Below are 27,928 nucleotides of genomic sequence, written 5' to 3'. Positions count from 1 at the left end.
AAGTCTCTGCCCTCAGGGACCTTACATTCTTTTTTTGTTTTTGTTTGTTTGGGGATTTTTTTTGCGGGGCAATGGGGGTTAAATGACTTATCCAGGGTCACACAGCTAGTAAGGGTCAAGTGTTTTAGGCCACATTTGAACTCAGGTCCTCCTGAATCCAGGGCCAGTGCTTTATCCACTGTGCCACCTAGCTGCCCCCTGGACCTTGTGTTCTAATGGGCAAGATAATATGTAAATAACTTGGTATGTACAAAATACAGAATAGATGGAAAATAATTTAGCAGAGGAAGGCAGGAGTAGCTGTGGGAACTAGCAACTGTCTCTTGCAGAAAACAAATTTCTAAATGGATCTTGAAGGAAGCCAACAGGAAGGAGATAGGAAGGGAGAACCTCCCATGCATTGAGGACACCCAGTAAAAAGGTATGCTGTATGCAAGAAACCACAAATAGTTCTGTGTGGCTGGATCATAGAGTATGAAGAGCAGAGTAGAGACAGGTGGAAAAGGTAGGAAGAGGCCATGTTATGAAGAGCTTTAAAGAGGATTTTGTATTTGATCCTAGAGGTGGACTGGATTGAGTGGATTGAGTTGGGGAGAGGGTCGGACAGAGATTGAAAGAGTCAGATGTCTTGGTAATTGAGTGGAAAATATATTGGAATGGGGAGAGTGAGGTAAGAACAATTAGATCATTTCAGTAGTCTACAGTGGAGAGAAGATGTTTATAGGAGATATTGTGAAAGTAAAAATGACAAGATTTGGCAGTAGGTTGGACATGTGGGGTAAGTGAGATTAAGGAGTTAAAAGTGAATGGGAGGATGTCAGTGTCTTTCAGAATAATAGGAGGATTGGGAAGAGGGGAGGGCTTTGGCAGAAAGACATTCTGTTTTGGACGTGTTGAGTTTGAGGTGCCTATGGGACATGCAGTTCAACATGCCCAAAATGCTTAAATGTGCCAAAAGGCAACCTGATGAAGATCCAGAAAAGGAGACTGAGAAGGAGCAGGAGGGAACCAGGAGAGAGTAGTGAAATATGAAATGTGAAAACACAGGGAAGAGAGAGGATGAATGAGGGAAAGTGATCGACTGTGTCAGATGCTGCAGAGAGGTCAAGAAGGATGAGGATTGGAAACCAAAGGAAGGTTCAAAGTAATCTTCCTGAGAAAGAGCTAACAGTTTTGTGTTGGAAAGGTGTTAACAGCTTGAACCCATCCCTGTAAGATGATTTCTCTCCTAGTTCTAGTAGCCTCAGGCAGGCATCCCTTCAGTTTTTTTTTTCTTTTCTTCTAATAGCAGCACTATTTTATCCTTTGTGACTGAAGAGAGTTCATAGTTCTCTCTCTCTTGTCTTTGGCACTGGTTTTAGTGACATGTAACTTCACAAAGTTGCTGCCTGATCTTAATGTAAGGACTTGATATTTTGGAAACAGATGTTTGTTTATATATTTCCTGCACCACTATTAATAATAAATAGCGACTGACATTTAAGGTTTGACACTTTAAAGTTTGCCAAGCACTCTATCTAAACTGTCATTAAAGCCTCTTAACAATTGTGTGAGCTTTACTTATGAGGAAATTGCGTTTCATAGAGGTCAATGTGACTTGTCTATAGTTGCATTATGAGTAATTGTTGGCAGGCGCAATGTGAATCCAGGTTTTTCTGACACCAAGTGTAGCACTCATTCTGTTTCTATGTAATTGAATAATACAGGTCAGAATTGACAAAGGACAGAAAGTAGTTTTGAGATTCTGTAACGTCTCTGCATTTCAGGCTGATGCTATAAAAATTTACTCTGGATCTAGGTTAGCCATAGTACTTTACAGATTTAGGAAGCAATCATATAATGCTGTGTATTATGGTTATTTGCATGGGTGTCTTTGTCCCTTGTGAAATTTTTAGTTTTTGTTTTAATGAGCAAAGACCTATTTTTCTCCCTTTCACTTCCTGCCACCTTTGAGAAACAAAATAAAACACACACACACACCCACACACCCACCCACCCACACACACACACACACACACACACACACACACTTACACATGACCAAGCAAAACAAATTCCCATATTGGCTCTTCATCCTCCAGAATTGTGTGGCTAGTCATTGTGTTGATCAGAGTTCATAAGTCTTTGAAAATTGTCCATACAATGTTCTTCTTCTAGTATAAATAAATTGTTCTCCTGATTCTGCTTACTTCATTCAGCATCGGTTCATAGAAATCTCAGGTTTCCCTGAAACCTTCCCTTTCATTATTTCTTATGGCACAATAGTATTCCATTAGAATGAGGTAAGCATGGAAAGCATTCCAGGCATTGCGGTGAGCCAGGGAAAAGACATGGAGTAGGGAGATGTGTTTAGTGGGAGGAACATCAGGTAGGCCAATGTAGCTAGCTGGCAGAGTACATGCAAGGAGGGTGTAAGGTAGAAAAACACTGGAAAGGGCTTCAAAATCCAAAGAAAGGATTTTATATTTGATTCTGGAAGTAATAGGGAGTCACTGGAGTTAACTAGTGGTAAGGTGGAGGTTGGGCTAGAATGGAGAGTGACTTGATATTAGGTGACCAACCAGAAGGCTATTTCAGTCCTCTAGGTGTGAGGGGATGATGGATGAGAGCTTGCACCAGAGTGGTGCATCAGTTGTATAAGTGTAGAGAAGAGTATGTATAGAAGAGATGTTGTGAAGGTAGAAATGACAAGGCGAGAAGGGGGAAAAAATTCTAAGCCAGTCTTACCAAATAAGCAAATTTAGTCTTGACTAGAGATATGGCTTTTAATATGGCATCATTTTTTTCTAATAAGTAATCATGTCTTTCCCTAGACTTTCTTGCACTTGGTAATGTGTCTCTTCTTGTGTAAAAACTGGGAAAAAATAGTTAACTATATAGAAAATGACATACTAGATGAAATACTGGACTTAAGTCATGAATAACTGTGTTCATGGTCTGCGTCTAGCTGTGTGACCATGAGCAAGTTATTTAACATTAATGAGCCTCAGTTTTTTCACCTATAACATGGGGTGTTAATATCAACTTCAAGAGATCATTTTGAGGCAAGCTTTATATAAATATCAGCTAGTTTTACTAGTGCATATACTTGAAAGATGTGGGGCCTTTTGTTTTGGACATCATAAATTTATTTCCTCCTTAACATAATGGACAATGACTTTTTTTGTGGTTTATGAAATACCGAAAAATACTATTTTCTTGAGCATTTAGGTTAATACTGTATCAAATTGCTTTGTACTATATTTGCAAAATAGAAGCTGAAAAACATGATCAGTCACTTTCACATTGTGCTTTAGGTGGGAAATGAACAAAATACAGCGGTTCCGTGCACAGGTTCCATGCCCAGTTGCTTCTGAATAGCACCAGGTTAACTCTACTCTTACTGCTTGTTAACTTTATAAGGAATCAATGGCTTGTGATAACACATTTTGATAAAGGAGATCTTGGTTGAAATCACTAGAGATCCCCCTTCATTAGTGTATTGTGTCACCGACACCAGTGATCTTCATATAATATTTATTAAGGAGCACTGTCCTTTATTAAACATCACACGGTACATAGATGTTAGACATTTTACAGGCAGCATTGTGTATGTTATATTATGACCATATACTTAAGAGCAGTCTTAAAATGTGTAATACACACATGCACATGAGTATGGAAGTTTTCGTGGAATTGCCTCTTCTTTCTGTCTCTAAGTTTATTTGTTTTGTTTTGTTTGTTTTTTTTAAAGAAAGTTTTGAAATTCAATTTGTGCTGACAACTTTTGTATTATCAGCTTGTCATAAAATGTGGCATGTTCCCATCCTCCCCCCCCATCCCAATCACTGGCTATAATCATTGAATTGATACATTAATGGTACATTTTGGTTTTAACTTAGATGTTTGGTGTTGAGCAGTGTAGTGACATGGCCTCGTCTGTAGCAGTTGAAGAATTTCTGAGTGTTCAAATGAACCAATTGACAAATATATATATATATATTTTTTTTAGTGAGGCAATTGGGGTTAAGTGACTTGCCCAGGGTCACACAGCTAGTAAGTGTTAAGTGTCTGAGGCCGGATTTGAACTCAGGTACTCCTGACTCCAGGGCTGGTGCTCTATCCACTGCGCCATCTAGCTGCCCTGCGCCACCTAGCTGCCCGACAAATATTTATTAAGTTCCTAATATGCACTATGTCCCATCTGTTTAGTCTTCTGGTTGTCTCAGAGAAGAGGTAGTGTTGCTTTCCTAGGGTATTGGTGGTGTCATTTCTTCCAAAGGCATAGATGATAGCCTGTGTTTTTGTGTTCAGCAGGTATATGGTACAGGCCGTTGAGAGATACTACTTATTTAGGAGATTGGCCTCTCTCTTCTTCTATTTTGAAATGGCAATTAGATTATTATTGATAAAGATAGGTATTTAAAGAGATCCTGGGGAAGGAACGAAGATTTGTGTACACCTTTGGCAAATTTGAGTAGGTAGAAAGAAATCAGTCAACAAGACTCTTGGAACATTTATTCTGTGTGCTTGGTCATTTGCAAGGTCATACAGGGGGTGTATAAAGAAATGAAAGTATATCTCACATATGGTTTCCCTGGAACCGTGGTTCCATCGTTCCATGGACATGTCCATATTTAGGGAGTTTCTTCATAGTTTGGATAAACCAAATTTTCAATAGGAAGTATTCCTTCCTATAGACATACTTTCTGATGAAAATGAATTTCTCATGGGGTAACATGGGGGAAAGTCTTTTGATTCTGGACCATTTTTTCTTAATGATGTCAGTTGTAACAAAAATGGCTAGGTTACCTGGGTTACAAACAGTAGAAGGCTTTCAGTAGGGCACTTCAGATATTCTCTTGGTTATTAGAATTGATTAATTAGGGCCAATACCACAGCTAACCAGAATCTATGCAGAACTGTCCTTTATTGGATTGATGCGGTGAAGCAAGGCAAGGTAGTTTCCTGTTTGCTGGCCCCTAGAAAAGACCTCTTTGGCTTTCCTTATGTCCGTAGACACTGCTGAGCCCAGAGTCCTGGCCCCCAAGGAAGTTGCCATCTCTTTGATTGGCCTCAGTGACATTTCTCCAGGCACAAGCTTAAATGGAATTCTCTACTCTTGTTTCTTTGCCTCTGTTACTTCAGCAATTTTGTCTCCATTTTCATAGTAAGCCACCTATCATATAGTTTATGTATACACATATATATGTATATATACACATGTACATATATGTGTTGTGATGTTTAAAATCTATATTGTGTGATCGCCTTAAATTAGAAGCTTTAGCACGTCTTTGGGCATTAAACATTTATTAAAACATACAGGTATTCACATGGAGTTCAGAAAGTTAAGAAGAAGCCTACCTAGCCTAGAGTTCCAGCCTGGTCGGGTTCTTCCTCAAGTTCTCCACCTTGAGCCTGCTTCAATCATGAACTCTGGGCTAGGTAGGCTTTTTTTAAATTTTCTGAACTTCATGTGAATACCTGTATGTTTTAATAAATGTTTAATGCCCAAAGACTGGTGCTGAAGCTTCTAATTTAAGGTGATTGCACAATATAGATTTTAAACATCACAGTTTGTAACGTGCGTGTTTGTGTGTATGTGTGTGTGAGTGTGTGAGTGTGTGTGTGTGTGTGTGTGTGTGTGTGTGTGTGTGTGTGTGTGTGTGATTTTAAGGAAGAAATAAGTAAGTTTGAAGTATTTTTTTCCCTTCCTTAATAGACTTAATTTACTTACCTCTGAATTGTATAAATGGAACAACCATGTTGCAAAGTCACAGACCCCTTCTAATTGGAGCTTTTTATGTCTTCTTGGCCAGTAGTATCAGCTTGGTAGGAAGTATGTATGTCATTCACTGACTTCACTTTGGGGTTTTTTTCTAGAGGTTTTCTTATTGGAACTTTTAACAGCAGGTTCCTGTCCTATTTTCATTTGCTCAAACAGCAGCAGTTCTATCAACAATTAATCAGTAAGTATTTGTTAAGTGACTGCCATGTGCCAAGCACTAAATGGAGTATACATGTGTTTCTGGAGGGTACCAGTAGGGGAAAGCATATCTTGTGTGCTAGAAAGGTAATTATTGAATCATAATCACTAATAAATGTTGATTGAGTGCCTGTTCTGTGGAATATTTCTGACTGGGTAAGGTTTGCAACCTTTAGAGGAATCACTTCTCTTTAGTGGGCTGGCTAAGAAAGTTACACCTTCCTTTCAGAGAGAAAGAAAGTAAGTTGGATGACTTTTTCTGGTTTGCTACACACATTTTATAATGAAGGTCCCCTTCTCTCACACCCACTGCATCTATTCAGTTGTCAGGCTCTGTTGATTCTACTTCTGCAATATCTCATCCTCCCTAGATGTACTGTCACCTCCTTCTTTTAAGTCCTTATTACCCCTCACCTAGATGATCAGAATAGTTTATAGACGTCTCTGCCTTCATCTTCTTCCATCTCCAGTTCTTTATACAGCTGCAGAGGTTTGACCATGTTAACTCTCCTGCTCAAAAATCTTCATCGACTCCCCTTTGTTATAGAATAGAGCCTTCAATTTCAGGCCTTTTGGTCTGACTCAAACCTACCTGTTCTATTTTTTAAAAATTCAGTCCTTTCATAAATTTCACACTGCAACTAAACTATATGACAAGTTGTTCACCAGTTTCTTTTTTCCTTTTTTTGCATTTACATTGCTATCTACCATACTTGGGATATAGTCTGTCTACAGCGTTGTTGATTGAAATGCTTCAAGGTCTAGCCCCAATACTACTTACTTCACTGAGTCTTCTCTCTGTTTCTCAGCTCAAAGCTATGCCTTCCTTCTTCATCTATTTCTTTGAATGGTTTATTTAGACCCCTCTTTGAATTATACTTGTTTCTGTCCATGTCTTATGCCCCATATTAGATTATAAATTACTTAAGCCATCCTTGTCACTAGTGCTTACCACAATTTACATCTACTAGGTGCTTAATAATTGCTAATTTTACAGTTTTTCTTAGTGCATGATTCCATCACTCTTTCCACTGTACCATGCTTGTAGAGATGAACCTAAAGCTGAATTAATTACCCTGCAGTAATGATGGAGGAATTAAGGGAGAAGTAAATCCTAAACTGTTTCTTTGCTGTTTGCTTTATTTAGTTATTCTCATAGAAGTGGAATACAAGCTCCTTGCACAGTGCTGCACATAGTAAGAGCTTTCTAGTGCTTGTTCAAAATTGCCTTTAGGCTATCACTTTATTGGCCACTTAGCCTTGCATTTCTAATTCCTTTATCCCTGAGGATATATGTTTCTTGGTCTCATTCTGGGGGAAAAACAATAGATGTGCATATTTGACTTTCTCAGAAGTTCTTTTCAGAGGTCACCCTTTTCACCCTGGCCTTGTTTGGGTTTAGGCTATCATCCCTCATTTTATTGTGCTTGGTAGAAGTAAAGAGTTCATGTCTGACTGAGGAATAGAGTACTAAGAAATGACATCTAGTACCCTGTGCTTCACAGACTACTCTTTGAGTAGGCCATTAGCCTCTTTTGATGTGGTAAACTGGATAAAAGAAGCCTTGAGAGAGGAAATATAAGATGTATGGTAAAGTGGGAGGAGAAAAAAAATTTGGAGAAGGAGGAATAAATATGAAAAGACCCAGCAGTGCATTAGAAAATAATCTTAGTGTTAAGGAAAAACAAAAAGGAATTGCTAATTCTGCATTAGAGAATGATTGTTTTGTTTTGTTTTGTTTTGAACCTGAAAGGAAACTCTATTGGCTTTGGGAAACCCATGAAAAGGAAGCAGTAGGGGGAATAGTTCCATGTATAAATTTATTGGAGGCTTTTAAAGTTATCTTTAGCCAGTTCTTTTTTCCTCTTCTGTGAACTCATGTTTTGTCTTCTTCCTGTCCTGAGTTGTGGTTTTTATTCTTTGCCCCTTACAACTCTAAAAGTCTTTGGTGGAATGTTATTTTGTGTCTATCAACCACTCATAAGTGTGTTTTCTCTCCTGTTTAGAATATCAAGAAGACATACTCTCTACCTTGAGAGCTCATGGCAGCACAACAGATTTACAGAGGAATGTTTATAGTAAAATACAGATTGTAGAAAGATTGGTGCCTTGCATAGAGATTGGACTAGATTACTTCTGAGATGCCTTCCAACTCTGGCATACGGTGACACTGTGTATTATGTTCAATGAAAAGTAGTTGTAAATAGCCAATGAAGGACATTTTTTAACCACAGGCCCAGTTTGGTTTATTTTATGTTAGCCTATAGGTCATTGCTTTCAGCAAGAAGCTGAATTTAAGACTTCCATTGTTACTTTAATCTCTTGCAAACTTCTTTTGCAGCATCTGACTGCCATTTTTTGCTTTGTCCCTTTGTTCTTCCTATGTTACCATACAGCTGCTGTACCAGAGTAAAGTCCAAGTAGGCTGAGGCATTGGTTTTCCTTTCCTTGGTTTTGAGAAGTCAAACTCATAGAGTTCTACTCATCATGCCATTCATTTATTGTATCTATGTCTAAAATGACCTTTTACAAATATTTAGTATAAAATAGGTAAGGTATGGTAAGATGACATTAAAAAAAAAAAGTAGGTTGGATCTTTTCTAGTTTTTTACTTCCATCTGTCTTCAGTGGTCATTTCTTGTTTAAAGGCAGACAGTTCAGTGTTCAGCACTATTGTCCTCTAGTTTCTGTTTCTTAGCTATTTTAATTGTGTCATGTCTTTCCCCATGGGAGAAACATATCTTGCCTTGTTCTATGTTGATACAGGTTTCATTAGGAAATGTGTGAATTGTGAAAAGTAGAGAGGGTTTGGTCAGTTGTTTGGACCTTGATTTGAAGGGAAAATTCCTACATTGAGATACACATAATATGTCAAAAACAGATTCAAGATTAAGATTTTAAATTTAACCAGCTATATTATGTCAAGTTCACCAGTAAGGTCCTACTCTGATGCCTGGTCTTGGTGTAGCATTGACCCTGACAACTTGAAGGTTATGCTAAGGCAGCAAAAACTCTGGCCTTGTCCTGTCAAACTGGGGATACTTTGACTATGGACCTAGTAATGGCTTATGGCTGGGGCTTCTAACCTTTATAAATTGAGAGAATGCTAGTGAAAACACAGATATTAAAGTTGAAGAATGAGTACCGTAACTTCGTCTTTCCAGCTAGTAGTTGTGGACATGCATTTACCTTTTTTTTAAGGAGGAGGAGTGGGAATGGTGGTCTCTGTGCCTTACTTGAATGAATGAATACATATATATATATATAAAATTTAGTGGAATTATGGGCAGGAATCTAGAAAGGGGAATGTTATATACCAGCATAATTGATGGGTTAAGTGCATTGTCCAAATTTAAGTATATATGGTAGCTATTCAGCTTGAAATAAATAATTGAAGTTGGCTACTTGCCTAATTGATTTCTAAGAAGAGAGAGCTTCAGCCCAAAATTCTTTGTAGCTTGCCTGTTAGCAAGAAAATGACCACCTTCTCATGATGATGACAGTATGTTAAACTATAGTTAGGACTTCTGTTAGAAAATAAACTAGAACCTTGCTATTCAGTTCTTGGGATTCATAGTATGAGATCACCCACCATGTAGGTAAAACTCTAAATAATGTCCCTTTCCTACGCTATTCATTAAATTTCCTTGAATGGGCTCCATATATACCTTATTCCAAGTAACACTTCACACACACACACACACACACACACACACACACACGCACACTTAAAAGCTGTATTTCATTGTACATATTAATTTGAAAATATTTTATATTTTAGAGCAATTGTTGATGTAAACATAACTATATGTACATATACATCTGTCTTTCTTGCTATCCAGACTTTCATGCTACTAAATTTTGCTACCTCTATGCCACATCTACAAAACTTTTGACTTGAGTCCTTACTCAAAGTACTTTATAGGTTTTTTTTCTTTTGTCCAAGATGAAAGACAAAGGAATTTTTCTATGCTCCCTAGCATTAAACCCTGTGGAAAAATTTTTCTTAGTTTTTGTTTTTTTAATGACAAAAATCACTCTAGTACTTGTAGATTGTTAACCTCTTAAACAACATTTAAATACAATACAGCACTACTCAAATATATAAGCTACACTGTCACAAATTATACATGTCTCTTTAATATGAAAAAACTACATAAAAATATAATGATATTTTGAAAAGCAATGTGACTTTTAAATTCTATGCATCCTTCCAATATCTACTCTGATAGATATTAAGAAGAACATCTCCCCTCCAAGGTACCTCTAGAAAATATATATTCTTTTCTGAAAAGTTTTTTTAAAAATGGAATTAGCATCTTGATTTGGGGGGAGAAAATAGGCAGCCATTTTTGGTTTTGTGTAGACCACATACTTGTCCAAAACACACCTCATTGTTAGTTTCTATTAACATGTTACAGATTAATTGGTTTATTGGGAAAAGAGGAATCTATTACAGTTCTTGTAAGAGAAATACTCAGAATGCTTATCTTCTCAACTCAGTGGACACGTAGACATCCTACATCCATAACTATTTCCCTCCGTGTGTGCATATTTTGTAAACCAGGGGACTCCTGATTTTGAGCCCTGCATGTGATTGAAGCTAGAAAACATCATAGGAAAAAAGCTGTACTTGACTGACTAGAAAACAAATAATTTTATTCTGTTTCTGATCTTCATTTATAGCACCAGCAACAAGTGGTGCAGGCTGTGGAACGTGCCAAGCAAGTGACCATGGCAGAACTGAACGCAATCATTGGGGTATGTGGTCTTTCTGTTTTAGCTCTAATAGTGTCTGTAATTAGCTCTCATTTTCGATTTGGTTCCATTAGATGGGCAAAAATGGTGGACAATAAAGTGAAATTAAGTAGTTTGACTTAAGCCTCATAAATTTGATTGCTATATCAGAAATTTTTGATCACATTCTCACCAATGAAGTAAATAGAGTAAATGTATATTTTTATACTTTTCCTCCCCAAGAACAGATTCCTACTCTTAGGAACTTTACTCCATGTGTAAAGTCAGCTTCTAAAACCAACATACAGGAAGAATATGGATTATAATCTTGTTAAAGTGACATGCAGATACATATATACATGTGTATGTATATATATACACACACAGAGTCAATAGCGTGTGTGTGTGTGTGTGTGTGTGTATGTGTATGTGTGTTACTTTAAAGGCATTGTTTCACTTTTGGCGAATTTTTCAAATAAATATTTAGCTTTTAACACTCTCCTGCCTCTCACTTTCCCTGCCCCCCTCCCCATGGAAAAATTTCTCCACCTGTTTGATAAATTATTCACTCAGCTATTGAAATACTAACTTTCAGCATTGGTATTAGTCTTATGTAAAAGGCCTGTAAGACTCTATGGGCTTGGATAGTACCTCCAGAATAAGTGAAAGTAATCAATCAATCAATCAGTAAAAATTTATTAATCTCCTACTCCTTGCCAGTCACTGTGCTGAGCGCTGGGGATGGAGAAAGAGGCAAAAGACAGCTCTGAGAGTTCAGACTACCTAAGGTGCTAAGACAAAGATGAGGAGTTATAGCTTAATAGCACATTATTCACATCTATAATTATGCAGCTGATGCTAGCAGTTTTTTAAGTTATTCTAATGAAGACACAACAAGTGTACTTTCCTTATTCTGCCCCCTCCCCATTACTTTTTCTTTTGTGTATAGATTATACACAAAAGTCTTTTCCTTTTTTTATTCAGTGTATCAAACACACTTTGAAATGCTAATTATTCCATTTACTTTCATTAAAATTCAAATTGCTGAGTGAAGATGTGGGTAAGGGTTGCAGAATAATCAATCTGAAGTGAAGATACTGCTTCAATTATGCCTCTGTCTTTTAACAAGGAAATCAGAACTCTCTGATCATTGCTGACAGCAGTGGAGCGGTAGCCTGATTGTAGCTCGTTTTTAATAGGCTATTTCTAACTCTATTTTCTGTCCCTCTGACCACAAGGAAATACTAGTAGTCAATTAGAAGATATAAATGGAAAAGAGTAACCTTTATTTCCTCTGAAGTGCCCCTTAGAAAGAACGGGATGAATCCGAGCGAATCATGTAGTCATGAATAACATTGGTTGTATGTCTTTTCCGCTCCAGTGAGGAAAGTGGGAGATGAATACATTTCCCAATTAGTTTTCATTACTTAACCCCAAACTACAGTCTTCTAGTAGCATTATTTCTCTAAAGTAAGTTGTCGAAGGTTGGATTTTAAAAAATAGATAGGTAGGTAGGTAGGTAGGTAGATGTATGTATGTTTGAATGTTGGTGCTATTTACGTATTTGTTACCAAATGTCACATGGATCAGAAGGGATGTAGTGAGCCTTCTAGAATGTCATCTATTGATTTGTGATTGCAGATGTGGGAGGTTAGTGGATTACGTTGAATTTTGGGTTCACTCTTTGTTGAACCACTGAAATGTAGAATCTGTATGGATTAGGTCTTAGCGGTTGCTTTTTATGAGAGAGAGGGCAAGACTGATTTATTTTGTTTGTTTTTGAGGTTTTTTTTTCTGGAGTATTTTTCTGGATAATTAATTGCTTGTTTGCCAAAAATGTCTGTAGGTTATTTTCTCATATTGACTGCTGTTTTAAAAAAAATAGATAAAGGGGGCGGCTAGGTGGCGCAGTGGATAGAGCACCGGCCCTGGAGTCAGGAGTACCTGAGTTCAAATCCGGCCTCAGACACTTAACACTAGCTGTGTGACCCTGGGCAAGTCACTTAACCCCAATTGCCTCACAAAAAACAAAACAAAACAAAAAAAAATAGATAAAGGTAGAAATAAGAAGTGAGATAATTTCTTATCACTTCACATACATTCATTTTCCCTCTCCACATACATATACATACATACAACACACATTCACATTTACCCCATTTTCCAACATTTTAGTTTTACATGAAGTGGCAGTTTGTGTCTAGGTATGAAATTCTTTGATATGTGTAAGTTTATAACAGTATTTCTGGCAAACATCTTCTATGTATTATCTGTTCAAATGAAGCTAATTTGATCCCCCCCTCCCAATTTTATTTGAAAAACGACCCAGTTGAGTAACAGGTTATCAGAGCAGCATGTGTTATAGTTATAGACCTGGTGGGAAATTTGAGGTGTTTGCATACAAACAGAAAATGGAATGCAAATCATGGAGTCAGACCATTCTGGAAGAAAGGAATGAAGAAACTGAAATAAATCTAGGTTAGTGTACAACAAACTGGGGTCTAATTAAAATAAGCTTGTGAATTTATTGAGGTTGTTGTTAATTGTGCTGTTTTTGTCTTAAAGCTTTATTATTTCTAGTGTGCTATATATTTTCTCTTGTAACACTGGAATTTTAAATGTACCTCCTACTCTATCTGGATGTACTTCTTTGTATATTAATTTTTTGAGTGATAGGTAGTATTTAATCTGTGTAGGGATAATTTGGCATGAATTTTTATTTCCTTATAAGAATACAATGTGTAGTACTTAGTAAATAAAAGGAATTACAATGGGTAAATCCAAGATGTGAGGACAAATGTACTTAGAGGAAAAGCACATATCTTTCCACCTATCCCATATAAGCATAAATGTACTCAGATTTAATGAAATCTGATGAAGCACCGTTTTTGCTCTGCAATATTATTCTACCTTCATTGGTAAATGAACCCAGTCAGTGATCCATGCAGTTTAAATGCTGAATACTGGAGTGAGCCTGGAACCTGGAGAGACTGCTTGTCCTCTTGACAATATGCTAGTTGTGTTTAATGGAACGAGACACTAGTTATAATGATTTCTTTCACAGGTCATGTTCAGTTTAAAACTGTTGATAGATTGAAAGAAGCCAAATATCATCTAGCTTTTATTTATAAGGAAAGAAAACCCAGGAAATATCTATTAAGATTTGTTTCCAGTGACTACTATTTTGTGCTTTATTTTGAATTGGCCATACTCCACTTTTAAAGAAATGTTCTCCCCACCCCTTATGTTTTTCATATCGGAGCAGAAAATGTATATACATCTGGCTTGGTCTGTCCTGTGTCCTACTTGCTACTGTGTTTTTAAATTAGAGTCTCTGCAAGATCACTCTGTTGGAACAACACACAAATTGTAGTTTTAAATCAGTAATATGATCTAATTAGGAATGATGTTTTCATTTCCTGTATTATTAAATTGAGTCATCTGACTATCTTAAAATGTTTTTTTTAATCCATTACACTATATAATCAGCACATGCTGCTGTGAATACTGTTTTGCTTAATATGAGAGACAGCTTAAAACCATATAAGAATTTCACCAAAGGACCGACCATTTTAAAAACCATGTTAACTTTAGCATGAACATTGACAAAGAAAATGTTTGACTTATGCTAGAGAAATATGTGGGTTCTTTTTGGGCTTTTTTGCCCATTTATCTCTGAGAGGAGGGAGAAATGTGTCCTCCCCCCACCCCAAAAGAGAAAGAAACCCAACTCTTAAGAACAGGTATGTGATGGTGTTCGAGGGAAATGCAGTTTAGCACAAGAAATGCTGAACCTCAATTTTTAGCAGTGACATTTTAATGATAGGAAGTCTGCAAAATTATTTGCCATCAATTGTGAAGGCAATAACAAGCCTTGGTGGTTTTTCACACTCTCTGTGTTAAGTGCTTTCAGAATGACAGCGTAAACTGTGTTAGAGAACTCCAAGGAAGTAAAACTGATTAAAATGTTCATGCTTGAATGGTGCTGATGGAATAGTTCATTTGGACTTTCTCTACCTCCTGCAGCTCAAGCTGAAATATTAAAATTCAGTGGATTTAAATCTCTCTCCCCTCAGCTCAGGAAAAAAACATTACATTTTAATAGGTTTTAAACTCATAATTCATTGGTTTGGAGCAGCACTATTAAATCTATTTAAATATTACTTGTATTACTAAGGAAATGATTTAAATGACTTTGCCTTTACCATCCTAGAGGTTTGAGTTAGAGGGAAAAAAGAGACAATATCCTCAGTTAATTTTTTAACATTTTATTTTATTGTGTTTGTTGTCTTCTTAGTCCTTTTAAAAGAAATAAATAAAAACAATCCACTCTGGCAAAAGGCAGCGACATTCAGAACAAGGGAGTCTTTTTGCATTGTAACAAGGAATTTTCAAGCTAAAGTCCCTCTACTTCATGCTAGCTTTTAAAATCACCATTTGGGGTTTTCCAGGGATTTGTTCCATTTTGCAGATTTTCTTTCCTTTTGGCTTGCTTTGTTTATTTTTTTACAGTGAACAGTTGGCCAAAAGACTAATTTTCACGACAGAGGGTGGGGCCCCAAAATAGCAAAGTTCAAACAACTGCTCCCTTCCCCCTCCAAATTTACCTAAGGTACCTTCCCACACATCCGCACGAAATCCCTCACACACTCCAGGGTGTAATCATATCTATGCTTTTGTAGATTCCCAGAAAAATATTATGGATAGATTCACAGAAGTTCTAACTGGATTTTTGCTTTGATATATGCTTTTATTTTATTCCTTTGGTGCCATTGATCCCAGATTCCTGCCCATGAGTACTGGTGTAAATTTTCACTGCTTGTGTGACACAGAGGAACTTGAGTTCACTTAGGAGGGACCTTTAATGTAGATTTATTTTGTGGGCAGTTTGCCGTTGGGGGAAAAAAAGAATGCTTTTTTTAAAATGAAATTTTTTTCAGAATTGTTCTCATGAACTCATAGGCCTTTCCTTTCTTTCTGTACTATCAATATAATTGGTAACAATGTACTCTAAAATGTTTGGAATTTTAAACATCAGAAACATATAATAAATAGAAACTCATCAATGCATTCTGACGTATATACCACAGACGATTATCCTTAACTCTGCTTGATTAAAAAAAAAATACAGTCGCAACAAAACACAAACTGTCTTTACCAAAGAGTGTGCTTGGAGCTTAAAGGCTATAAAACAGATTGGCCACCTGCTGTATATTGTACACAGATTGCTTTGGTGGGAGGGGAGAGAGGTTGGCTTAAAGGTATATGCTAATTGTTTCATGTAGCATTGATTTGCATATACTGCCAATTTAAAAGTGTGGTAAAGCTCTGATTGTGTGAAGTACAAGCAGTTTTTACGGCCAGATTGCACAGATCTCTAGGTCATTTTTTTTTTGAGATCTTATATTGATAATTGCCAGTTATCCATTTTTTAAAGGAAAAAAAAAGGCGAGGACACTTTCTCTGGAGTAAGAGGCTACATTTATTGAACATTTTATTTAAAATCAAATAATTAAGTTAAAATTTGATGAGGCCATAAAAGGCTATAATTTTATTCTCATTTCTGTTATGCAGCAATGACATTTTTGGTAATGACTGACTACATTTAAGTAACTTCTTCCTGCCCCTGTCTACTTGTAGAGCTTCCCATGATTCTTTATTATTTATTTATTTTTTTGCTGGGCAATGGGGGTTAAGTGACTTGCCCAGGGTCACACAGCTAGTAAGTGAAGTGTCTGAGGCCGGATTTGAACTCAGGTACTCCTGAATCCAAGGCCGGTTCATTATCCACTGAGCTACCTAGCCGCCCCTCCCATGATTCTTAATAGGGAGAGGGCTTATGTAAAGGTGATTGTGGTCAGTGGTGTTTATTTTAAAATTTAAGATTTAATTTTTAAAAGAAAAACTCTCTAAGAGGCCTTTCCAGCATATGCTTTCATAATTAAATTTGCTGTTTGTGGTGGCATGGAATGTTGCTATTCTGTTTGGTGGCCAAATACTGGTAGCCCAGTTGACTGAAGAACAGCCACATATGCATTATGACAGTGCTAGACAGAGTTCAGGGCATTGGGCATGGCCTTTCCCTAATTGTGGTAGGACAACAATTGTTTTTTAATATGTTTAGGTAAGTGCATCTAACTTGAATTTAAGACATGTGAGAGGCTGGTTTCTAGTTTTTATTACACTTATTAAGAGGAAGAAAGTTAGAGGTACCCAGATCTATATTAATACCGTACCACATTAAAATGAGCAGATGTGAGTACTCTGTAGGAAGCCTTAGATAGAAATGACCCTGGTGAGTCAAAAGCATATTTTATTGGATATAACTTGGGGATCTTTAATATTCTTCTTCCTTTGTGAGTTGACATTTTGCTTTTAATATCTTTCTTTTATGTCATATTTTTTTCATTTTTTTCTTTCTCTTTCCGCAATTCTCTTGTGACCCTCCCATTTAGTATAAGCAGGTACCCACATAATACTGCCTTGTCCTTTGTCAACATGATAGCCAAACCCCACTGTGATTTAACAAAATTTTGCTCTGACATTATTCAGTTGATCACCTGTTTATGACTTAATTTCTTTGGAAAAAAACCGTCACTATAATGGTTCCCTTAGCTTCATATTTGTGGCCATAAAAATGATACAAGTTGGAGAAAATGGGTTAGAGTAGGCCTGTGTTGTCAAAGGCAATGTCACCAATCAGACTCTGCCAGCTTTTAAAAGGCTGGTGGGGGTGGGGATTTACAGGCTAGAGACTATAGGAATTGCTGTGGCTCACTTTATTTATATAGACCCATTTGATGCATATAGCTACCAAACCTCAATTTGAATCATTGTAACTTTAGTTTTTGTGATCCCTTTAAAACTCTGCAGGGACACTGGTTTGAGACATTTTTAAAAGTATGGGGTAAGTAATGGTTTCTTGTCAAAAGATTGAACTTTAATAGTTGGCAGCAAGATTATTCCTCTTAAATGATGTTATGTACTATTTATTTCAAGTCTTTTAGTATTTGTTTCGAAGTGCTGCCACAAAAATTCTACTTTGATTTTTCATCATGTTATGGTACTGACCATACCAGTACAAGGTCTGGCAGAATCGACCAAAGCTTCAGGTACGATCTCAGGACAGATTATGTCTACTAAGAACCCGTCTAGCTACGTATGAAGAGGCTTCTGGGTGATTAAATTCTTTAGTCATTGCAACCCACCAAGACCAAGTGGATAAAGAATATCTATTGCTAAGATTTCATGCATTTAGATGGATACTTTATAGAGTATGTCCAACAATATCTATATTTGAGACCCTTAGTTTTGTTCATATGTAAAACATATAGTAATAGATAACCTAGGAAAGCATTTTATAAACTTTAAAGTACTGCATGAATGTGACTCATAGTTTATATACTACCTACTTCACAGGGCTGTTGTGAGGACCAAATGAAATAATATAAAATGCTTTGTAAACCATAAAGCCTCATACAGTTCCAAGTTGTTATTACTTGCAGATTTGTTTCTGTTAATCATAGATTGACCTATCCAGTGTTTGAAATACTGATAATAGCTTGGTGGGAAATACTCTGGAAAAATGGAATTAAAATCTAAACTTCATAAATGAGCTTATGCCACTTTATATTTGTAATAAACTGTAATTCAGAAATGAAATGTGGTGTACAGTGGGAAGCACAATAGAGTTGGTGTAAGGGGGCCTAAGTCCTAGTTCTAAAACTAGCCACTTCACTTTGGGAAGCAGCTTGTTTAACTCTAGGTTTGAGCTACTAAGGGCCTTGGAAATAACCTGTTCAAATCATATTGTTTTGCAAATGAGGACCTAAGCTCAGATGGGTGAAAAGACCAGTGATAGAGCTAATCATGGCAGGTCTCCTGACTCCCAGTTCTTTGTGCTTTCTACTGTATGTACCAAACCATGTTTTTGAGCCTTAGGGAGAGTGGACTTGAAGGAGTTCATCAATGTAAAGCTAGGCAGGATCTTAGTAGTCAGTTGCTCCAACCCCCTCACTTTACAGGTAGAGAAACTGAGGCCCAGAGATAGTAAGTGATTTACACAGGATTGCATATAGTTGACAAGGCTTAAACACAAGTCCTTCCACTGCAAATCCAAGGCTTCTACTCTATCCATGACCTAAAATATTATAAGGGAAATTAATTTAAGATTCAAACCAACAGGGATGAAAATCTAAAAGACAAATGATTTTAGTATGTATGAAAAATGTAAGCTGTATAAAAAGATCAATGTGAGTACAGAGGGAACTCCCTAACAAAATGAGATAAAAAAAAACACACACACACAAACATATATAGAAGATGGAAACAAGGGCAAGTAATTAAGGATGTATACAAAAGAGTGGTATAATTTTTGTCAGGCTTTACAAAACTCAGAATGAGCAGAGACTAGTAACATGCCTAGGGTAAAAAAAAGTGTTAAAGAATTTTAAAGAAAGGGTAAGGCCCCAGGATGAGAACATGGACATTGAAAGAAGGTAGAACCATTTGTCTTATTTTTATAAATTCTATTTTCTCTCAAGGGGAATAATATTTTGAGTTTTAAGGATGGAACAAAATGGTTAACAGGAAATTGATATTTGAAAAATTGTAGGTAATGGTGCCAATGCCATGAGAAGGACAATGGATAAATGTCTTAATTTTTTAAAAAAGGAAGAGGATGAAATCTATAGGTCATTGAGCTTAATGTTAATTCCTCCCAGTATTCTTGAACATGTTGTTTTAAAGATGGTTTGTCAGGGCAGCTAGGTGGCGCAGTGGATAAAGCACTGGCCTTGGATTCAGGAGGACCTGAGTTCAAATCCAGCCTCAGACACTTGACACTTAACTAGCTGTGTGACTGGGCAAGTCACTTAACCCTCATTTCCCTGCAAAAAAAAAAAAAAAAGGTTTGTCCTTAGACATAATAACTTGATATGATCTGATTTTGATTAGCTAATATTTCCTTTTCTGACTGTTTCTAGACTAGCAGGTAAAATGAATGATGTTGTCTTAGTATATCTAGATTTCTGCAAAGCATTTAGATGAGTTTCTCATGCTGTCATTGTTGACAAGATGAATGAATATATGTGGGTTTAATGTTAGAATATTTGGGTGGATTTGGAACCAGTTGAATGATTGAACTCAAGAGTAGAGAGGGGATCAGTGACAACCAGAGGGAAAGTCTCTAGTGGATTGCTGCAGGGATCTGTCCGTGGCCTAGGCAATTTTTTTGTCAGTCACCTGGATAAAGGCATAAATGACTTGTTTATCCAATTTTTAGAAGAGTGTTGTAAGAAGTAGTTAACATGTTGGATGACAGGATCCAAAAAGATGTCAATAGGTCAAAGTGACAGGCTGAATCATTAAGGCTATACCTACACTCTGGTTCTTAAAATAATAATGTACAAATATAGGAGGAGGAATGACAAGACACCAGCTTTTGTGGGAAAAGATCTGTTTTTTAATAAATTAAAAACTCAGTATGAATTAATAGCATTAGATAGCATCCAAAAAAGCTTATGGTTTCTTTACTAAGTTTCATGAATAGAGGCATAATAACCTTAATTAGAGAGATGAGAGTCCTGCTTCACTCTGATCTGGTAATTCCATATCTGGAATATTCTCTTCAATACTAGACATTCCATTTTAGGAAGGACATTGGCACACTGTAGTGAGCGTACAAGAGGGGCAACCAACATGATGAAAAGTCATGCTATAAATGAATAGGTTGGAGAAATTGAGGATGTTGTGCTTGTACAAGAGAAGACGTTGAGAGGAGGTAATAGCTATTACGTTCATGGACATGGTGGCTCTCTTGTGGAATGGGGCCCACTGGGCCCCAGAGTATAGAACTGAGAAGTAACAGGTAATTAAAAGGTAGAAGTGAAAGATTTCAGCGACAGATTTCAGATTATTGTTAGAAAAAAGTTTCTAATAGTTAAAATGTTAGCTGCTTCTCATGAGGTATAGTGTGTTCCCTATTATGTTAGATGGACATTCATTCATTTATTCATTCAACAACCAGAGAGAGACATACAGAGGATACAAACACATGATTAAACCAGGTAACCTCTGAGGTCTGCTGTCTCTGAGATAATTAGTCTGTGAATATGGTGTGGTTAGGGTAGATGACCTCTGAGGTCCCTTTCAGCTCTAAAATCAATGGGACAAAGCCTATCAGAATTTGTGAAAAGTGTGAATTGAGGGTTCCGACTTTTAAGAAAAACAATAGAGTTTTATTAAGTCAAGGCAATCCGTAGTCATTTAGTACGCATATTAGTAAGTTCCAGGTACTTGGCATACAAAAACAAACAAAAAACAAATAAGCTCTAAGTCTCGAGAAGCTCACATTAATTTGGGGAAGACAGTTTCTTTACCTACAGCGTACATAGTAATTTCAAATAATTGTTAGCAAGTCATTTCTAGTAGAGGTCCCATTTATTCATAGAATTATAGAATGTCAAAATGAAACCCCAGAAGTCTCTCTAGCCTAATCTGTGTTGGGCACAAAGCCCCTCTGTGTTCCCTAGGGTTTAGTGCCTTTACAGCCTCAACTTCCAGAACAGAGGACTTGCCTCTGTGTTCTAAGTGGTACAGAGAACACATTGTAACACATTTAGCCTATAACCCCACCACTGACTTTAGCGGTGGGGTTTAGCGGTGTGATGGGTTGAAGTATAAAAATTACAACTCAGTCCCTCAGTGAGCTCACATTCTGATGGGGAAGATGATATATAAATAACAGGTGGGCACAAGTTATGGGCTGAGATAATCTCAGAAGGGAAAGCCGCTAGCAGAGTGGAAGTCCAAGAAAGCCCTCTTGCAGAAGGAAGATTTTGAGCTTAATAAATACTTGTTCACTATTGACTATACTCCATGTACTTGATAGAAGGTGTAGAATGTGATGGGGCATGAGTGTTAAGTAAGGTAAGGAATTTGGCTTGAATGAATGGTTCATAGAGCCAGTCAGAAATTAGACTATGGAAAGGTAATTTGAAGCCTGGCTGTAGATGTCCTTCAGTGCTAGGCTAAGGAATTTGTATTATATTTGTTAGACAGAAGGAACCACTGAAAGTTGTTGTTTTTTTTAAATTAAAAAAGTATTTATTAAATGGTTATTATATGCTAAACACTGTGCTAAATCCTGGAGGTCAAATAAAAAAGCAAAGGCAGTCACTATACTCAAAGAACCTACCTTCTAATAGGGGAGCCAGAGTGGTAGCCTGGGAATGGTAGCTCTGGTCTGGAGAGTTATAGGGATAGTAATGAGGCCACGGCAAAAGGATCGCTATATCCTTTTTCAGAACAGTGACAGAATTGATATGATCATTATTCTGTAACTGGAGGGGATAGGATTGGCATAGTTTAGGCAAAAGGCTTTTCTGGGGTGGCTCATGTCTCCACCTACCTTTCTGATGGCTTGAATTGGATATCTAGTAGACATCTTAAGCTCAATATGTCCAAAACAGAACTAATCCTAAACTCCCCCCACTCCTCACTTCCTTGTCTCCATCCCATCACCCCCTCCCATACCTACATCCATCCCTCTCCTCTCCCCTCCCCTCCACATCCCCAGCCATGATAACTGCTCATCTTGGGATATGCAGGGGGATCTCAAACCAGATTTAAGTACAGGCATCCATTTCCTTCAGGGATGGGATGGAGTGGGATTGTATATAGAGGAGAGGCTGCTGCGGGGCTGTCTGAAATAATGAGCTCTGAGCACCTAAGAATGCTTTAGGACAACCTCTGTTTTCCCTCATCCCCTTCTCCATTATTGTAGAGGGCAACACCATCTTCCAAGTCCCTCAGGCTCACACACTAGGGGTCATCCTGGACTTCTTAGCTCTTGTGTTCAATCTTTTGTCAAGGCCTGTCTATTTCATCTGGAGCATCTCTCTTCTGTTTGACACTGTCACTACTCTGGTGTGGGCCCTTATCACCACACACTTGGATTATTACAAGAGCCAGCTTGTGGACTTGTCATAAGTCCCTCCCCACTTCAGTCCATTATCCATTCAGCCATTAAAGTGAGTTTCCTAAAGTGCAGGTCAGGATCCATCATGTCTCACTCCCGTCCCCTCCACCCTCTCCACCAGTAAACCTCAGTAGCTCCCTATTGCCTCCAGAATGTCTTTTGCTTCTTTTTGTATCTGCAGTACTTAGTACAGTGCCTGGCACTTTAATAAAGGCTGATTGATTGATTGTAGGGAACATGGCCAAGATCTGCCTGAAATTAATCATATTCAAATTAAGAATGTTAAATTTATTTATAATGGGTGATACTTGTTACTGAAAGAGAAAATTGAATAATTGAACATACTTTCCCCTTATAAATTGGCATGGGATTAAAAAATCTGTTATCTGGTCATTAGAGCAATTGTTTATTAATGAAATTTATTTGTAATTAGCAGTACTTATTCTTACAACAAAATTAAGGTGTCAAAGTCCTTTAAAATATACTAAGAAGGATAAATAAGCTCTTCAGATTTAATTTCTACTTTTATTTGGGAAACACTTTCTATGTGGGTATATGTATGTTTGCATTATATATGGAAAAGGTAAACTTTGAATTATCTACATCATATTACTACAGATTCTGAATTGGTAGAATTTAACGTTTTTATTGTATTTTCTGGACCTCTTAAAAAAACTATAGCCTTATTTAGATGTTTTGTATTTTCTTTGTCTTTGGTGTCATTGTGAAAGATTGGCTGGGTGACATTTGGTAGGCTATTTCAATTCCATTTCACCTCTATAAACTTCAATTTCCTCCATTTCTTCATAGGTTTCTAGATTTAGAATTCTAAAGATCGTGTAGTATAATCCCCCAAATTAATATGTTATAGTTAAAGAAAAACTTCACAGAGAGGTTAAGTAACTAACCTGGAGTCAAATAGGTAATGAATATCAGAGCCATCATTTGAACTCCGGTCCTTTGGATAAAAAATTGTTCTTCCCACTGAACCACTCATTGACATTTCTTGGTGATGGAAATCCAGCATTTCATAAGATATCATTTATAGTATCTTTTTGCCCTTTCTCTCAAATTTGAAATAACTTCAAGGAAATATTTCTTAGTTAAAAGAGAGGTTTTAAAGTAGGTTTGTTGCCAGCTAGCTGTCTGCCATCCTTAACTTTACTGTACTGGACTTATTTATCAGCATTAGATTAATCATTATAATTGAGCTCCTGTACATTTTAGTACAATCCATTTTGACATTACTTAGCTGACTAAATAGTACATGGAGATTATAAGAAAAAAAGAAATGGAGTTTTTGTGGTGTGGTTTGGGGCAGAAGAGTTTAATGAAATTATTCATCTGAAGAAGAAACAACAAGGCGGGTAATTGTGCCAGTTGGCTTAGGCAGCCCTATATCTGACACCAAAAGTAGAAAATCTCATTCAAGATAAATATTTTCTTAAACAAAAACCTCTCTCCCTTATGATTGTTTAAGGGCTTATTTCTTTTAACATTCAATTTATTTTTCTTTTTGTTAATTGAAATAGACCATGTCCATATGTCCTCCATTGTACATTTTTTATGCCTCCTCTTTGCTTTGATGTCTTCCTTTTGCTGTCTTTCTTTTCCTTCTGTCCCCTTTCTCCCCAAGATTCTTGTTTACAATTATCTGAGGTGCTGTTATTTTCCTAAATTATTTGATCACCCTTTTGAGTTACTCTGTTCTGTTTATAGTGGTACCTCTGTACTCTTTTCATTGGTTCCAGATGGCATGACGAATGGTGAAAATGACGAGTACTGAATGAATTTTTTCCATAAGGAGTAATGTAAATTGAAATAATCCATTTCTGAACCCCAGAAATTTCTCATTTTACTCACCCCTTCCCACTCCTACACCCATCCCTCTCCTCCCCTCCCCTCACCACACATCCCCAGCCATGATAACTGCTCATCTTGGGATATGTAGGGGGATCTCAAACCAGATTTAAGTACAGGCATCCATTTCCTTCGGGGATGGGACGGAGAGGCTGCTGCTGGGCTATCTGAAATAATGAGTTCCTAGCACCTAAGAATGTTTTGCCGGGGGACCAGCATGAAGTCGCTCCCCCCTCCCCCCCCCCCCCCACAACACACCCAGGCTGCTGCTTCCTTTCTTGAGAGGGCTAAGGCAGAACTCAAAAGAGAAGCAAAGAAGCCGCCTTTTCGGAGGCTGCAGCTGAGGTGGTGGTGGGCAGTTGTGAAGAGGAGGAAGAAGGTTTCAGAAAGTTCCCTTAGATCTCCATGAGCCTAACTGGGCTCTACTTTTATTTTTATTTATTTACTTTTTTGGTGGGGCAATGAGGGTTAAGTGACTTGCCCAGGGTCACATAGCTAGTAAGTATCAAGTGTCTGAGACTGGATTTGAACTCAGGTCCTCCGGAATCCAGGGCCTGTGCTTTATCCACTGCGCCACCTAGCTGCCCTAGGCTCTACTTTCAATCCAATATTTTGTTACTGCTCTGTTCCCACACTAAAAGACACTAACACAAATCCCAGAAATCCCACACTCCTGAGGCAACAGAAGGACCACACTAGTGTACTCTAGGGATGGACAAGAGAGTTTTTAACCATTGCATTTGATGGCTTAGAACAAGCAGTCCCTGTCTCCTACTGCATGGAGTGAACTCAGTTTTCCCATAGTGATTCAATGAACATCTAAAGTGAAAAGGATCTGTTCAGAAGCAAATCCAAGCCCAAGGGGGAAAGGAAGGGGTGATTATATTCCTGGGATTTGGTGTTGTGATCATGAATTTTCCCGGTTATGTGAAAATGGGAAAAAAAAAAAAAAGCACAAGAAAGTTCACAGCAAAATATGTGGGGTTCTGCGCTAAGTGGGAGCTGCCATGCAACTAATGTGCCAGTCTTTGTTCCATCTGGAGAGACGGGATGCTGGGCATCTTGACTCATACAGGACAGGTTTTAGCAAGTGCAACAAGTGCCAAGCAAGTTTAGAGTGCCTAAGCCTTTTTTTTCTGGTCAAAATGTGTTGAATACAGAATTGGAATACACAATACAGAATGGAAGCCAACCAGTGCAGTATATGCATTTCTTTTCTTCTCCATAAAATGCAGTAAAGTTTTACATTTCTTTTGTGCAGATGGAGGATAAAGTAGTAGACCATTGAAGGTTAATTGGCCTATAATTAACATTTGAAATGGCTATAGGTTATAGGAGAGTGTCAAGACTATTTGGATAATGGCCTTGGGCTTTCACATTAGTATGGAGGAAGCTGTGAGTAGCTCTTATTCAAAGCTGATTGTAAAACATCTTGGAGAAATGTGATTCTTCTCCAAGAAAATTGGCCTTAAGTGGAATACTTTTGACTAGGAAACTCTTGAAGTTTTTTCATTGGTGTTATTTTAAAATTAATTTATTTTAATTATCAAGCACTTTAATTATTCCTCACTGGAAAAGAAAAAAAAAACAGCCAGGTTAAAAAAAAATGCCCTCATTAGCCATGTCCAAAAATGCATATCTCATTTTGTATATCACCTCTTTGTCATAGGGTAGGTAGCATGTTTCATCTGGGGTCTCTGGTTTAGCATTGTAGCTTAGCGTTCTTGTCTTTCTTTTGTTTGTTTTTCCAGATTTGTTTTTGAATGTTTTAAAATCGATCACTCTAAATGCTTTTTAAAAGTAGGCTTTGGGTATGGTTAGCTGCTTTTATATGCCAATTAGCAATATGTTGTCTCTGCAAAAGGTATCTTTTAACCAACTGTTTGAACTATCAGGAATCATTCATTTGTTGTAAATATTATATGTGCCATTGTATGTTGGAAGGTGAAAACATCTAAAGATAACATTTGTGACTTTTAACATGTCTACAAAATATATAGCATTTTCTATTTTGTGTTAAAATGTTAAATGTATCTGACTTAAAGGCTGACAATTTACTTTTATCCTATAGAAAACCTTTCATGAACAAACTTCATATAGTTATCATCTACTTTATTTTCTAGGTGTTTTTTTGGGGGGGCATACCCAAAACAGTTGATTTGGGGGGGATAGCTTGGTTTTCACATACACATATAGCTCATATTACATATCATAATGAACATTTTACAAACAAAAACCTATTTGAAATAACAATTTGTGAGAATTGGAAAGTTCTGTTTTTAAAATCATCTTATGAAGTAGGGGTATGTATGAGTGTGTTGCTGTATAGTGCAGCTAGGTGGCACAGTGGATAGAACACCCTCTATAGCATCACCCAAAAGTTGTGATACAGCCCCTGTCTGAAAACCTCTAGTAAGAAGAGGGAATCCTTCCCTGGTAGCCCATTCCACCTTTGGATAGCTCTAAGCATTAGGGCGCTTTTCTTCTATCATATGCCTAAATCTTCTGTCTGCCACAAGTAGCTATACAAACACATACACAGATGGGCAGCAGTAGAGAAGACTGCATAAACAGTGATCCCTGAGGTTTCAAATTTGAATGACTGGAAGAATGAGAAGAGTCATAGAATGCCCGGGATGGCAGGAATCCTTGGAGGGGGACCTTCTAAGCCAGTCTACATTTTGTATCAAGGATCAGGTTATACATCTAATTAGAAGCAGAGTGGGGAGTAGTAGAGCCTAGGTCACTAGTTGCCATTATAGTGTTCTTTTCACTCTAGTGCATGACTTCCTTTGATTAAAAAAAAAATGAGGTTTTGGGGTGGTAATGATAAATTCAATTTGAGAACCAGTGTGCCTTCCTTGAAAGAGTCTAGGGCCTATAGCCAACAAGATGAGAGTTTGAATCTCATCTTTTACACTCTAGCATTTTACTATGGGCAAAATAGTTAATATCTCTGAGCTTCACTTTCCTTGTCTCTGAAATGGACATCACAATAACTCTTATAGAATCATGCAATTAAGGAGATAGCTGGAGAAAGGACTTAATGGACTATTTAGTCCAATTCCCTCTTTTTACTGACTAGAAAACTGAGGCTCAGAAAGATGAACTGATTTTCTTGAGGTCTGACACTAATTGGCAGGACCTGTTGACTTCTAGTTAAGGAAAACTTTTAGGATCAAATGAGTTAATGTGTGTAAACTGCTTTGCCTACTTTAAAATGCTGTCTGTTAACAATAATAATAACTTAGTTTTGATTAGCCTTGCCTATCCACAACTGTTTGTGGATAATGATGACATTCAAGGGCAAATGTTTGTTAATCATTTGAGAAGGTGAGATTAGAGATTAGGCCTATGCCTGGAGATTGGAGAGGTGAGAGTCG

General features: G+C 37.3%; 1 protein-coding gene across 5 annotated transcripts in view; it reads left to right on the top strand.

The window, feature by feature from the left end:
• TLE4 (TLE family member 4, transcriptional corepressor) overlaps nucleotides 1–27,928 on the top strand; it is a 162,813-nt gene that overhangs the window by 49,421 nt on the left and 85,464 nt on the right. For 4 of the 5 annotated variants that reach the window (XR_006354093.1, XM_043976251.1, XM_043976253.1 and 1 more), the window contains exon 6: nucleotides 10,655–10,729. The exons of the other annotated variant lie outside the window; for it this stretch is intronic. Coding sequence is in view for 3 of the 4 variants with exons in the window: in XM_043976251.1 (XP_043832186.1) it covers nucleotides 10,655–10,729 (75 nt within the window). In the remaining variant the exon portion in view is untranslated. The remainder of the gene's footprint in view (nucleotides 1–10,654; nucleotides 10,730–27,928) is intronic. 5 annotated transcript variants of the gene reach the window in all.

This window comes from Dromiciops gliroides, chromosome 1, assembly GCF_019393635.1.
Source record: "Dromiciops gliroides isolate mDroGli1 chromosome 1, mDroGli1.pri, whole genome shotgun sequence".
In the NCBI taxonomy this organism is placed as follows: domain Eukaryota; kingdom Metazoa; phylum Chordata; class Mammalia; order Microbiotheria; family Microbiotheriidae; genus Dromiciops; species Dromiciops gliroides.
Note: the sequence above shows the minus strand (reverse complement) of the source record. Positions and strands in the feature narration are given on the sequence as shown.